Genomic DNA, 15357 nt, shown 5'->3' with positions numbered 1-15357 from the left:
ATCCAGTTGCAAGAAAAACATCTGCCCATCTTGCATTGGGGAAATCATAAAGGAAGACAGATCATCATTCCTGGAAGATATCAGGAAAATGATGAAGGAGGAGATTGCTACATCTATAACTAGACTCCCTCCTCCTCCTCTGCCGCTACCTCCACCTACCCCTCCTCCTGCTCCATTAGACCCAAACCCTCCTCAGGTATCCCCGGTCCATCAGGTAGTATCCAATGATGCACCGGTAGATATCATGTCAAGTTATTCTGCTTCTGTAGCAGCTTCAGAAGAAACTACATTATCCAGGAAACGTAGGAGACACTCATCCGCGTCTTCTGATGAATCTGGTCAGATTCAGGAATCAATAGAAATGAGCGATAATGAGACTGAACAGAAAGAAGAAATAAGGAAGTACTTCTTTCCCTCAGAACACACCTCTGCCCTACTCAAAGCGGTCAGAGATGCCCTGAGTGTAGAACAAGTTCAGGAGCAGGTAGCCCCTAAAGATAAGATGTTTCAGGGACTGAAAGCCAAGCAGAAATTGGTTTTTCCAGTCCATGACACATTACAACAGTTGATCACTGATGAGTGGGCAGAACCAGAAAAGAGGTTACAGGTGCCCAGCGAAATTAGAAGACGATTACCCTTCGGGGAAGAAGATACGTCTAAGTGGGGAGATATTCCTAAAATAGACGCACAGGTAGCCAAGACCACAAAAAAATCCTTATTGCCCTTTGAGAATTCCTCTCAGCTCAAGGATCCCATGGACCGTAAAGCGGAAAGCCTCTTAAAAAAATCCTGGGAAACTGTATCGTACTCATTAAAAAATAACGTTGCTGCCACCTGCGTTGCCAGGGCCCTCCATGTTTGGGTAGAACAGCTAGAAGGCCATTTAAATGATAAATGTCCGAGACAACAAATAGTGGACTCCCTACCCCTACTAAAAGATGCCACTGCATTTTTAGCTGACGCCACAGCAGAATCCATCCGATTCGCAGCTAAGGATGGCGCACTAACCAATGCTGCCCGCCGGGCGCTTTGGTTAAAAAATTGGACCGGAGATAATACCGCCAAATCAAATCTGTGCGGTATACCATTTGAAGGTCAATATGTGTTCGGAACACATCTGGATAGAATTATAGAAAAGTCAGCAGATAAAAAGAAGGCCTTACCAGAAGAGAAACCCCCACAAAAGAAACAGCAGTACAAAAGACCGAGGTTTCAGGACAACTACCGCGGTAAAGGGAAAGGGGGCCGCTGGAGTTACTCCAAGGGAGGGAAAGGGAGAAATATTTTTTTCAACCCCAAGTCCTCCCAAGACAAACAGTGACACCGGCCCGGTAGGGGGAAGACTGAAGGACTTTTCAGATGTGTGGACATATATTACCAACAACAACTGGGTAACAAATATCATCAGGGAGGGCTACCGAATAGAACTAACTCACCCTCCCCCACACAGATTTACAATCTCACGTCAGTCTTCAGATCCCCTACAAAAAGAATTAGTGAAAAGCGTGAGGAAGTTACACAGTATGGAAGTAATCTCCCTAGTTCCACCAAAGGGGAAAGGAGCGGGTCACTACTCGAACTTGTTTCTAGTAAAAAAACCCAACGGCTCCTTCCGTCTAATTATAAACCTAAAACCATTGAACCAATATGTCAAATATCAGAGGTTCAAGATGGAATCAATACAGACGACAACACCCCTAATAGCGTCCAGGGCATTGATGGCCTCCATAGATCTCCAGGACGCCTACTATCATGTTCCAATACACCAGGATTCCCAAAAATATCTAAGGTTTGCGATTCTCATAGGGAAAGAGGTTCGTCACTATCAGTTCAGAGCTCTCCCGTTCGGGATCTCCTCGGCTCCAAGAATCTTCACCAACGTGATGTCAGAGGTGATATCTTTTCTCCATCTCCAGGGAATAAATATCGTGGCCTACCTGGACGATCTCCTCATCATAGCAGACACACAAAAGAAGCTGATACGAGATCTGGAGACAACTCGCAACCTTCTAACATCTCTAGGGTGGATCATCAACGTCGACAAATCCGACCTGGTGCCATCTCACAGGAAAGTGTTTCTAGGAATCCTCCTAGATTCAACCCTTCAGACGTCATTTCTTCCGGAGGAAAAAATACAAAAGATCCTCACAAAAATCAGGAGACTAAAGAACAGCTCACTGACGTCTGTGAGAGAGGCAATGTCAGTTCTAGGCTCAATGACTTCATCCATCCCAGCGGTGCCTTGGAGTCAAGCCCATTCCCGATCACTTCAGGCCCAGATTCTAAAGACCTGGAACAAAAAACCTTCGGGATTAGACAAAAAGTTTTCCCTCACCCCCCAGACGAAAAAATCACTTCGCTGGTGGCAAGGAAGAAAGAATCTACAAAAAGGGGTACAGTGGAACCCTCAACCCAAGGTAATAGTAAAAACAGACGCAAGCCAGACAGGTTGGGGAGCCCAAGTCGGGACCCAATTCTTTCAGGGGATTTGGGACACAAACGATTTAAAAGACTCCTCAAACCTCAAAGAACTCAAGGCAGTCAGGAATTCGTTACAGGCGGCTCAAAACACCTTAAAAGACACCCATGTGCATGTTCTATCGGACAATGTCACCACGGTAGCTCACTTAAGACACCAGGGCAGTGCAAAACACAATCCCCTATGGTCAGTTTCAAAACAAATATTCACTTGGGCAGAGTCTCATCTTCTGTCTCTCTCAGCAACCCACCTGAAAGGGACAGAAAATACTCAGGCAGATTTTCTCAGTCGCCACCAGGTTCATCCAGGGGAGTGGTGTCTCAAAGATCAGATCTTCCGTCAACTAGTAGAACGCTGGGGGGAACCCGAGATAGATTTGTTTGCCACAAGAAAAAACAAGAAGGTGACAAACTTCTACTCACTGAACCCATCAGACCATCCTACTGCAGTAGATGCCCTGACACAAAATTGGAAGGTAAAAATAGCTTACGCCTTTCCTCCCATCCCACTGATACCAAAGGTGCTCCAGAAGATCAGGGATCAGGGAATAAAGGTTATTCTGATAGCTCCATACTGGCCGAAAAGGAGCTGGTTTGGCCTCCTCAAGACACTAGCAGTGGAGGAGCCAGTCCTACTTCCACAAGTAACCGACCTTCTCTTTCAGGGTCCGATTCTCCATCCAGAACCAGAGAAACTACAGTTGTCTGCATGGATCCTGAAGAGACAATATTAAGAAGCCGAGGCTTATCAGAGGAGGTAATATCCACCCTCATGAAAAGCAGAAAGAAGGTAACTAATTCCATCTACCTAAAAGTCTGGAAGGTGTTCTCCTCTTGGTGTAAATCTCCTCCACCAATTCCGGCAGAACCAAACATAGCCCAAATCCTGGACTTCTTACAGGCGGGACTGTCTAAAGGCCTTAGACCAGCCACCCTTAAAGTACAGGTTTCGGCCTTATCGGCAATCTATGACACAAATTTAGCTGACCATAGATGGGTCAAAAGGTTTATAAGAGCTGCGTCTAGAATTAATCCTAAACCTCAGACTATTCATCCGCCATGGGACCTGAATATAGTCTTAGAAGGCTTAACAAAACCTACCTTTGAACCCATAACAGACATTAATATAAGACTTCTTTCATACAAAACAGTCTTTTTGGTCGCGATATGCTCAGCCAGGAGGGTGAGTGAAATCCAGGCCTTAACTATCCGTAAACCATATTGTACTATCTCAGAAGACTGTATTACCTTAAAAACAGATCCTTCTTTTCTACCTAAGGTAGTTACAGAGTTTCATAAGAATCAGGACATTATCCTTCCATCATTCTGTCCAAATCCCAAAAATTCTTTAGAAGAAAAATTCCATACTCTAGACGTTAGAAGAGCAGTCCTACAGTATATGGAAACTACGGCTCCCTGGCGAACTGATCAAAATCTATTCATCCAGTTCCAGGGAAAAAACAAAGGGAAAAAAGTCTCAAAAAGTACCATCGCCCGATGGATAAAAGACTCAATAACAGAAGCCTATAAAGCTCAAGACCTACCTTCTCCCATTAATATAAGAGCTCATTCTACTAGAGCGATGTCCACATCATGGGCCGAAAGGGCTTCGGCCTCTCTGGAACAGATCTGCAGGGCCGCGACATGGTCGTCCCCCCACACATTTTCAAGACACTATAGACTACTTCTGCAGTCAAGGGAAGATCTGTCCTTCGGCAGGAAGGTGCTACAGGCTGTGGTCCCCCCCTAAGAGTAATGGTTGGTATTGCTCCTATGGTGCCGTCGTGAAGGTGAGGAGAGAAAATAGGATTAGTCTTACCGGTAAGACTGTTTCTTCGAACCTTCACGACGGCACCAGTATCCCTCCCTAGTATTGTATGTTAATATGATACTCACGTGGTGCTATTGGTTGTTATAAAGGCACTGGTGCTGGGAGGAAAGGGAGGGGCTTTTAACCTCTCGTGCTTTTTCCTGTCCCTAGGGTACAACCCATCCTCCTATGGTGCCGTCGTGAAGGTTCGAAGAAACAGTCTTACCGGTAAGACTAATCCTATTTTCATTTTCACAGCACATTGTTCCACATTTGTGCCTGTCACCAGTGGGGTCCATATGCCCACTATACCCCTTGTTATATTCCTTGAGGGGTGTAGTTTCCAGAATGGGGTCACTTGTGGGGGGTTTCCAATGTTTTGGCAGCACGGGCACTCTGGGAATTCGACATGGCTTTCGTCCTCCATTCCAGCCTCTAAATGGCGCTCTGTCCCTTTGGTGGCTTGCCCTGTGCCCACATGGCACATTATATCCACCTGTGGGGTATTTTCGTACTCAGGGGAAATTACCCTACACGTTTTGTGTTTATTTTCTCTTTTAACCCCTTGTGGAAATGAAAAAAATCAGGGCTAGACCAACATTTAGTGTAAAAAAAAAATTAAATTTTACACTAAATCATTGATCTAGTCTTTATTTTTTCATTTTCACAAGGGGTTAAAAGATTAAAAAAACACGAAATGTGTAGAACAATTTCCCCTGAGTACGGAAATACCCCACATGTGGACATAAAGTGCCATGCGGGTGCAGGGTAAGCCTCCAAAGGGAAGGAGCGCCATTTGGCTAGAGTGGATGGTGAATGCCATATCGCATTTACAAAGTCCCTGTGTTGACAAGTCATTGAAAACCCCCAAAAGTGACCCCATTCTGGAAACTACACCCCTCATGGAATCTAATACGGGGTGCAGTGAGGATATGGACCCCTCAATGACGGGCACATTTGTGCTGTGAAAATGAAAAAACGAAATTTTTCACTTTCACGTCACATTGTTCCACATTTGTGCCTGTCACCAGTGGGGTCCATATGCTCACTGCACCCCTTATTGGATTCCTTGAGGGGTGTAGTTTCCAGAATGGGGTCACTTGTGGGGGTTTACTACTGTTCTGGCAGCATAGGGTCTTTGTAAATGCAACATGGCCCTTGAAATCCATTCCAGCCAAATCCAGCCTCCAAAAGCCAAATGGCGCTCCTTCCCTTTGGAGGCCCGTCTTGCGGCCGCATGGCGCTTTATGTGCACATGTGAGGTATTTTCGTACTCGGGACAAACTGCTCTACACGTTTTGTGGTTTTTTTTCTCTTTTAAACCCTTGTGAAAATGAAAAATTCACGGCTAAGCCAATGTTTAAGTGTAAAAAATGTAATTTTTACACAACATCATTGATCTAGTTTTGACGTTTCTCATTTGCACGAGGGGTTAAAAGAGAAGAAACACAACAAAACATGTAGAGAAATTTCCCCCGAGTACGGAAATACCCCACATGTGGACTTAAGGCGCTATGCAGCCGCAAGACGGGCCTCTGAAGGGAAGGAGCGCCATTTAGCTTTTTGGGGCTGGATTTGGGTAGAATGGATTTCGAGGGGCCATGTTGCATTTAAAAACTCCCTGTGCTGCCAAGGCAGTAAAAGCCCCCACAAGTGGCCCCATTATGGAAACTAAACCCCTCAGGGAATGTAACAAGGGGTGTAGTGAGCATATGGACCCCACTGGTGACAAGCACAAATGTGGAACAATGTGGCGTGAAAATGAAATATTACATTTTTTACACTATAATGTTGGTTTAGTCTTGAAATTTTCATTTTTACAAGGGGTTAAAAGAGAAAAAAAACACACAAAATTTGTAGAGCAACTTCCCCTGAGTCCGTAAATACCCCACATGTGGACAAAAAGCGCCATGTGGGCGCAGGGCAAGCCTCCGAAGGGAAGGAGCGCCATTTGGATTTTGGAGACTGGATTTGGCCAGAATGGATGATGAAGGCCATGTCGCATTTACAGAGCCCTTGTGCTGCCAAGACACTGGAAACCCCCACAAGTGACCCCATTCTGGAAACTACACCCCTCAGGGAATCTAACAAGGGGTGCAGTGAGGATATGGACCCCTGGATGATGGGCACATTTGTGCCTTGAAAGTGAAAAAATGAAATGTTTCACTTTCACATCACATTGTTCCATATTTGTGCCCCTCACCAGTGGGGCCCATATGCTCACTGCCCCCCTTGTTAGATTCCTTGAGGGGTGTAGTTTCCAGAATGGGGTCACTTGTGGGGGGTTTCCAGTGTCTTGGCAGCACGAGGGCTCTGTAAATGCGACATGGCCCTTGAAATACATTCCAGTGAAATTCAGCTTCCAAAGGCCAATTGGCGCTCCTTCCCTTTGAAGGCTCGTCCTGCGCCCCCTTGGCGCTTTATGTCCACATGTGGGGTATTTCTGTACTCGGGAGAAACTGCGCTACATGTTTTGTGTTTTTTTTTCCTTTTATCCCTTTGTGGAAATGAAAAATTGAAGGCTAGAACAACATTTCAGTATAACAAAATGTATTTTTATTTTTTCACGCCACATTGTTCTGAAAATCTGTGAAGCACCTGTGGGGTCCAAATGCTCACCGCACCCCTTGTTACATTCCTCGAGGGGTTTAGTTTTCAAAATGGTGTCCCTTTAGGGGTGTTTTTTAATTTTTGCCACCCCAGAGCCTCTGCCAACCTGAAGTGGTACAGTCAGAAATGACCAAATATAACGGAGGCGTTGAAATTCACTAGGCGCTCCTTTGTATCTGAGGCTTGTGGTTGCGTCAAATAGCGCATTAGGGCCACATATGGGGTATTTCTATAAACTGCAGAAATGGGGCAATCAATATTGGGGTGCATTTCTCTGGTAATAGCTTTACAATTATGAAAGATATTGGATTACAAGAAAATCTCTGCACAGAAAATTTAAATTTTCAAATTTCTTAGACACTTAGCTTTTATTTCTGTGACTCCCCTAAAGGGTTAAAAAACTTTCTGGATGTGCTTTTGCAGAGTTTGGGGGGTGCAGTTTCTAAAATGGGGTGCTTTGTGGGGCTTTATAACATACAGTCCTCTCAAATATACTTTAAACCTGAACAGGTTCCTAAAAATATCTGATTTTGAAATTTTACAGAAAATTTGGAAATTTGCTGCTAATGTTTTAATCTTTCTATGGTCTAAAAAAAATGAAAGAAAGTTTAATAAATGCCGCCAACATAAAGTAGACATGTTGCTAATGCTATTTATTATATAATTTATGTGGCATAACCATTTTCTGTATAAGCAGAAAAGTTTCAAATTTGGAAAAATGCTTTTTTTCAAAATTTTTCACGTTATTTTGGGTTTTTTCATAAAGATTCGTTATAAGTATCGACTCCAATTTACCAGAAATGTGAAGTACAATATGTCACGAGAAAACAATCTCAGAATCAGCCGGATAGGTAAAAGCATCCCGAAGTTATTAATGAATAAAGTGACACAGGTCATATTCATAAAATTTGCTCCGGTCCTTAAGGCCATTTCAGGCCCGGTCCTTAAGGGGTTAAATATATAAATGGCTCCTACAAGAAATATGGGGAAAAGATGTTCCAGGTACAACCCCCTGAGAGGGAAAGGGGGTGCTGCCTCGTCCTGCAGAAAAAAGGTTCAGTCTCCAGAGGCGACAAGCCTTCTTTACCATGAAATCTGAATGTGAATCTGTGGAACAGTCACCCCAGGATCTGGTCACAGCAAAAACAGTGGAGGCTTCAAAACAGGAGAGACAAGTTCCTAGACCAAAATAATATAAATGCATATGTATAGAATCTACCCATCATCCGCCCCCCCCCCCTCCCTGCATCCATTCCCTCTTTAATTGGACATTTCTTTTTTCTACCGTATTAACTATGTAACTATGAGAGTGAAGAGCTTCATATACACAGTAATAACCCCAGGAGTGTACTGAGGTTCTGCTTAGTTTGTATGGTGGACAAGACCTACCTAAATGTGAAGTGTATCCAGCAGAATCCATTACCCTGGTATAGACTCTTAGGGTATGTTCACACTGAGTAAAATCTGTGGAATTTCCCTTGTCTCAGTGTCCAATAGTATGGGAGGGCTTGCACGCCACCGCTCTCCGCGAAAAGAATTGACATGCCAGGGAGATTGGTGGAAACTGGTCCTTATAGAATGACAGTTCTGGCTGTATTCCTGTACATCTGAAAACACTTCCCACTGTCACTTTTATTCCTGTATCCCAGGTTATGTGGTTTCTGGCCTAGATGGGGTCCTGCATTATGGAAACTAACATCACTGCCCCACATGTGACCGCTAGTAATGTCTGCTCTAACATCACTGCCCCACATGTGACTGCTAGTAATGTCTGCTCTAACATCACTGCCCCACATGTGACCGCTAGTAATGTCTGCCCTAACATCACTGCCCCACATGTGACTGCTAGTAATGTCTGCTCTAACATCACTGCCCCACATCTGGCCGCTAGTAATGTCTGCTCTAACATCACTGCCCCACATCTGGCCGCTAGTAATGTCTGCTCTAACATCACTGCCCCACATGTGACTGCTAGTAATGTCTGCTCTAACATCACTGCCCCACATGTGACTGCTAGTAATGTCTGCTCTAACAATACTGTCCCAGACCTATTTCTAAGATGGAGGAGGAGGCCAGAAGCAATTTGATTTCCCCTTATTCTTGCCCAGGATGTGGGGACTTCCAGAAACCATTTTGGATCCTATGATTAGGGGTCTCGCTCTGTTAGTGCAGAGTCTCTGATCACCACAGCAGTAAACTTTTTTTTTTTCTCCTCTCTCCCTATGACGGCACCCCTGGAGAGGACCACCTCCTCCCATTGGACAGGAAACAGGACCACTGGACCTTTAAAAGAAGCATCTCGCCCCACTCACGCCAGTTTCTGTTTCCTGTCCATGGGAGCAGGACGTGCAGGAGGATATCTCCTCCTGCTTGCTGGTTTTTCACTTTTAAAGAAGTTTAGACTGGGGCACCCGGCGTACCTATTCTGCCGTCATCCCGGCTGTTTAAGACTCCGCTGTAGGAGCCACAGCCAAGCCTGTCCTCCGCCCCAGCACCTCCCGGAGAGGGTCCCCGTGTGAGCCCCGGCGCCTCCAGTCCCGGGTTGCGCTGTCTCCTGTTGCTGCTGGGTCCCGGTTGCTCCTCTGAGCCCGGCCGCGCGCGCGCTCTGGTGGTTCCTGGCGCCGCCTTCGGCGTGCGTGCGTGGCGCGCTTACGTCACGCGCGGGACGCTGTCGCCCCGGGATGACGTCACGCGCTCGGGCCTGCGAGTAGGGATATCCTGCGGGCCTTGCCGGCAGCATCCGGGCTTCGGCCTGTCGGGGTGGTGTTCCACGCACACGGGAGGGTGTGCCGCATCAGCGCCGCGGCAGGGGGCGTGGCCAGCCGGTCTTTCTCAGCAGGTGCCAGGTATAAAACTGGATTCTGTCTCTATGGCAGTGTACATCCAGGAAAGCTTGCTGCTAGTACAGGTGTACTCAGCCACTGTTTGGTGGTTTTTTTCTTCAAAACTCCCTAAAATTCCATTAAGGAGAATAACATGGAGTCACAAGGCGCTGAACCATCGGATAATCCTCAACCTGAGACCATTGCGGTATGATGTGGGTAAGAGGGGTTCCCCCCAAGTAAACTTGTTTCTTTTAAAGTCTAAATAGTTTTTTCTCTATATTGTAATCTAGGAGGATGCTAGGAAATCTAGGGCTAAACCTAGGGATTGCCCTATCTGTAAGAAGAGACTAAGTAGTTCCTACACGAAAACCTTATGTGGTGGCTGTATGAACAGAGTGCTGGATGATCAGGGACCAGCATTCTTAAGAAGTATGAAGGGGTTGATTAAGAGGCAGATTCGGGTAGGTGTATTGGTTTTGATTCTTCCCTTGGGAAAAAAAAAAAAAAAGAGAGAAGGATTTTTAAGGTAGATTCTTTTTTGTATTTCAGGCCTCTCTCCCTTCCACATCCACTTCTACTCTTCCTTCAGTGGAACCCGTTATGGAGGTACCTCCAAAGGAGATCCCAGGTCCTAGTGGGGAAGCTCCGATTATTGCGTCGGAGGGTGAGGAGGAGGAAGAGGCTGAGGGGGATGAACAGCTATCTGGCCTTGAGGAACCGGGAGAGCTTTTACAGACCGTAGAGACCCAAGGGGAGGACACAGCAAAAAAGCTTATGCCAATTGAGCTGGTTGATAATATTGTAAAGGCTGTCAGACAGACCATGGCCATAGAGGACAATCCACAGCCTAGGTCCATTCAGGACATCATGTTCGAGGGCCTGGCCCCCAGACAACGCCCGGTTTTTCCCATACATCAGAGTTTAAAGACCTTGATTGCAAACGAATGGGCTCGCTCGGACAGAAAATTCTTTGTTCCTCGGGCTGTAAGTTCCACAGATTGGGGGTTTTTACAAAAAACGCCTTATAGTATTCCTTGTACTTATTTAAATCTTTTCCTTTTTAGTATAAGAGGAAATATCTGTTTAACGCTGATGAGGTAATAACATGGGAGACAGCGCCTAAGATCGATCCTCCGGTGGCAAAATTAACAAGGAAGGATGCCTTGCCCTTTGAGGATTCTGCATCCATGAAAGACCCGATGGATAAAAGAGCAGAGGTCTACTTAAGGAAAAATTGGGAAGCAACAACTGCCACGTTCAGGCCTCTCATTGCTACAACCTCGGTAGCGAGGGCCACAGAAATCTGGGTAACAACTGAAGGAACAGATTAAATCTGGGGCTACTAAGGAGGATTTACTGGACAAATTTCCTATCATAGAAGGTTCGGTTTCCTTCATGGCAGAGGCCTCTGCAGACGCTCTAAGATTATCGGCCAGGTCGGCAGCCCTTTCCAACTCAGCAAGGAGGACCCTATGGCTTAGAGACTGGAAAGGAGATGTTACATCCAGAGCTAAGCTCTGTGCGGTCCCTTGTGAGGGCAATCTCTTATTTGGCTCGGCCTTAGAGAAGGTACTAGAAAAGGCCTCAGACAAGAGAAAAGGCTTCCCACTAGTCTCTACCCAAACAACCAGGCCTTCTAGAGGTAGAGGCAGAAGAGGCAGAGGTGGCGCCCAAGTAGGAAGGAAAGATTGGAGGCCCCCTAAGAAAGGTAGAGGTCTCATGTTTTCAGGAGGGGATACCTCTAAAAAACAATCACAATGACGCCAGATTCCTGTGGGAGGGCGATTACAATTTTTCTGTTCAGAGTGGTGTGCTATTTCGAACAGTTCTTTTGTGTGTGACATAATAAAGTATGGACTTAAAATTTCTTTTTTGTCCTCCCCAGGAGAAAGATTTGTTGTTACTAACGTTACCTCTAATCCTGAGAGACATACGGCCATGGTGACTGAGGTCAAGTCTCTAATAGATAAACAGGTCTTAGTTCCGGTGCCAGAAGATCAGAAAGGTAGGGGGTTTTATTCTACCCTCTTTTTGGTTAAGAAACCCAATGGCTCCTTTCGGACGATTATAAATCTTAAACCTCTTAACCAGGTTCTTTCCTACGAAAAATTTAGAATGGAGTCCATTTCCACGGCTATTCTAAACTTATCCCACAATTGCTTTATGGCTACAATTGATCTTAGGGACGCGTATTATCACATCCCGGTTCATCCAGATCACCAGAAATTTCTGAGAGTAGCAGTAAATATAGATGGATCTGTGTTTCATTATCAGTACACGGCCATGCCATTTGGTATTTCCCAGGCTCCCAGGATTTTCACCAAAGTCATGGCTGAGGTTATGGCCCATGTCAGAGAGAGATACATTATTATTATCCCATACCTTGATGATTTTCTTATTGTTGGTGAGTCTATGGCCTCAGTGACAGCAAACATCTCCATAGTGGAAGAAGTGTTCTCTAGGCTTGGATGGGAAGTAAATGATGAGAAATCTAATAAGATCCCATCACAGTGTTGTAAATTTCTTGGAATCTGCCTAGATTCAGTTTCTCAAAAGTCCTTTCTGCCTGAGAATAAGATACTGTTGGTCATCCAAAAGGCCCAGGAACTAATAGACCACCCGGAGGTTGCTATTAGGGGAGCGATGTCAGTTTTGGGACTCTTCACCTCCTGCATCCCGGCAGTTCAGTGGGCCCAATATCATTCAAGGACCTTACAATCACAGATATTAGAGGTATGGAACAGATATACTGACAATCTAGACGATTTATTTGTTTTATCTCCACAGACTCTCAGGTCGCTATCTTAGTGGACAGAGCGACAAAATTTAAACAAGGGTATGCCTTGGAACATACAAGAATTACTCACGATAACAACAGACGCAAGTCCGTACGGTTGGGGGGCTCACTCAGACTCGCTGGTTCTTCAAGGGGTATGGAACCCGGAACACTCCAAACAGTCACAGAACGTGAGAGAACTAAGGGCAGTGTTTCTGGCACTATCACAAGCGCTTCCAGTCATCAGGGGAAGAAATGTAAGAATCCTCACGGACAATGCAACAGAAGTAGCCTACCTAAATCACCAGGGTGGCACCAGGTCAGTGGAACTAATGAGGATTTCTCACTTCATATTCAGGCTGGCAGAGCTTCACCTTCTCTCCCTGTCAGCGCTACATCTCAAGGGGGTAGACAATTGCAGAGCAGACTTCCTAAGTCGACATCAACTACATCAGGGGGAGTGGGAGCTAAATCAGGAGGTATTCCACCAAATTTGCCTTCTATGGGGCTCTCCGCAGATAGACCTGTTCGCCTCCCGTCAGAACAAGAAGACCAGAACATTCTATTCCCTATGCCAGTCGGACAAGCCACTAGCGCTGGACGCTCTGGCACAGTCGTGGCGGAAGGGCCTACTCTACGCCTTTCCGCCTATTCGACTCCTACCCCGAGTCATCAAGAAGATCAGGCAGGACAGGGCACATGTAATATTAATTGCACCATTTTGGCCAAGGAGGGTGTGGTTCACTTGGCTACGCAAGATGTCTCTGGCGGATCCCTGGATTCTACCAGAACGAATGGATCTTCTGAACCAGGGCCCAGTATACCATCCAGGAATAAAGAGCCTCCATCTGACAGCCTGGCTTTTGAAAGGCAGTTACTAAGAGATCGCGGACTCTCGGACGAAGTAATATCTACTATGCTTGCTAGCAGGAAAAAGGTCACCTCAGACATTTATTTCAGAACCTGGAGGACCTTTCTCCGATTTGTTGGTCATCCCATTAACGTCCTGGAGCCACCCAACATTCCTCTGGTTCTAGATTTCCTCCAAGAAGGTCTCAATAAACACCTCAGGCCCGGTACTATTAAAGTACAAATTTCTGCCCTCAGTGTGCTATATGACTTTAAGCTGGCAGAACATCCTTGGGTCAAGCGCTTTGTTAACGCAGCAGTGAGACTCCACCCGTCAGTAAGGAATAAACTTCCACCATGGGATTTAAATCTGGTGCTCTCAGGATTAACGACAACCCCATTCGAGCCGATTGCAGAGATACACATCAAATTCCTTTCCTGGAAGGTGGCTTTCCTTCTAGCAATCACTTCTGCTAGAAGAGTTGGAGAGATTAGAGCGTTCTCCATCACACAGCCTTACATGGTTATTAGAGATGATAGAATCACACTCTCCACTGATCCGGCTTTTCTTCCTAAAGTAGTGTCAGAATTTCACAGATCTCAGGAAGTTATTCTACCTTCCTTTTGTGTAGATGCATCTAATGACAGGGAAGCTTCATTTCATTGTTTAGATGTTAGACGTGCTATAATGCACTACCTTGAGGTTACCAAAGAATGGAGAATAGATAACAACATCCTAATAGCCTTCCAGGGGAAGAATAGAGGCAGGGCAGCCTCCTCGCAGACTATATCAAGGTGGATCAGGCAGGCCATCAAGGAGTGCTACAGAAGTAGTAATAAGGAACTTCCTACCTCTATAACAGCACACTCTACTAGAGCAGTCTCTACTTCATGGGCTGAGAGGGCCGCAGTATCTATAGAGGAGATATGTAGAGCAGCTACCTGGAGTTCCCCGCATACATTCTTTAGACATTACAGGTTACAACTCTCTCCTTCGGAGGATCTTAGCTTTGGCCGTAGAGTACTACAAGCGGTGGTCCCTCCCTAGGCGGATATTCCTAGTCTACTCTCCAGGGGTGCCGTCATAGGGCGAGAGGAGAAAATATAAAATTACTAACCGGTAATTTCTTTTCTTTGAGCCTATGACGGCACCCCGCCTATACCCACCCATTAGAAGTTATTTCACTTAGTTAAGGTTATGCTCATAGATAAATAGTTATATAGTAAAGAGAGATATTCTGAGATATTTTTACTTTTTTGCACACACGTGTTACACTTGTTGCTGTGTGTCCTTTTCTACATGTGTGTTCGTTGAGCCTTCGCTCCTAGGTTCTTGCTAACAGACTGGCGTGAGTGGGGCGAGATGCTTCTTTTAAAGGTCCAGTGGTCCTGTTTCCTGTCCAATGGGAGGAGGTGGTCCTCTCCAGGGGTGCCGTTATAGGCTCAAAGAAAAGAAATTACCGGTTAGTAATTTTTATATTTTCTCCTAATTTGCCAGCAACAACAAGAACTGGCAGGGCTCGGAGTCTGCCCTGACATCTTTCCAATCATTTTGTGGCTATATTAAGAATGTAACTGGTGACATCTGACAGTGGGCGTTCATGGAACGTCTTCATCAAGTTTACATGGCAACAGTTAATTATTAGAAACTATAATAAAGGGAATTAAGGCTGCATTCCCACGTTCCGTGATCCTGACAGACCACGGACGTAGAATGCATGTACCGGAGTCCCTCCGCGCCCGGACAGCATCTGTAATTAGATGCTGGGAGCGGGGGAGACTGTATTTATAAGTGCAGCGCTGTAGTAACAGCACCGCACGGCTGATTTATTACAGCGCGGCGCTTATGAATACAGTCTCCCCCGCTCCCAGCATCTAATTACAGATGCTGTCCGGGCGCGGGGGGACTCCGGTACATGCATTCCACGTCCGTGATTTGTCAGGATCACGGAACGTGGGAATGCAGCCTAAGAGTCGTCTCGTCTGTACTTTGTAGGAAGAATAGCGAA

At 45.7% G+C, this 15357-nt stretch overlaps 3 protein-coding genes across 4 annotated transcripts in view; all 3 read left to right on the top strand.

Moving 5' to 3' along the window:
* The window catches only part of PPP1R11 (protein phosphatase 1 regulatory inhibitor subunit 11), a 28397-nt gene that overhangs the window by 10296 nt on the left and 2744 nt on the right, over window positions 1-15357 (top strand). The gene's annotated exons all lie outside the window — the stretch shown is intronic.
* Window positions 10324-11054, top strand: LOC138802464 (uncharacterized). The gene is made up of 2 exons (XM_069985812.1): window positions 10324-10707; window positions 10788-11054. Exons 1-2 carry the CDS (start codon window positions 10324-10326, stop codon window positions 11052-11054), a joined length of 651 nt encoding a protein of 216 aa, XP_069841913.1.
* Window positions 11119-14396, top strand: LOC138765790 (uncharacterized). The gene is made up of 3 exons (XM_069942849.1): window positions 11119-11365; window positions 11609-11728; window positions 12511-14396. Exons 1-3 carry the CDS (start codon window positions 11119-11121, stop codon window positions 14394-14396), a joined length of 2253 nt encoding a protein of 750 aa, XP_069798950.1.

The sequence above is a fragment of the Dendropsophus ebraccatus genome, chromosome 10, assembly GCF_027789765.1.
Source record: "Dendropsophus ebraccatus isolate aDenEbr1 chromosome 10, aDenEbr1.pat, whole genome shotgun sequence".
In the NCBI taxonomy this organism is placed as follows: Eukaryota; Metazoa; Chordata; class Amphibia; order Anura; family Hylidae; genus Dendropsophus; species Dendropsophus ebraccatus.
This window is presented reverse-complemented; position numbering and strand designations above follow the sequence as displayed.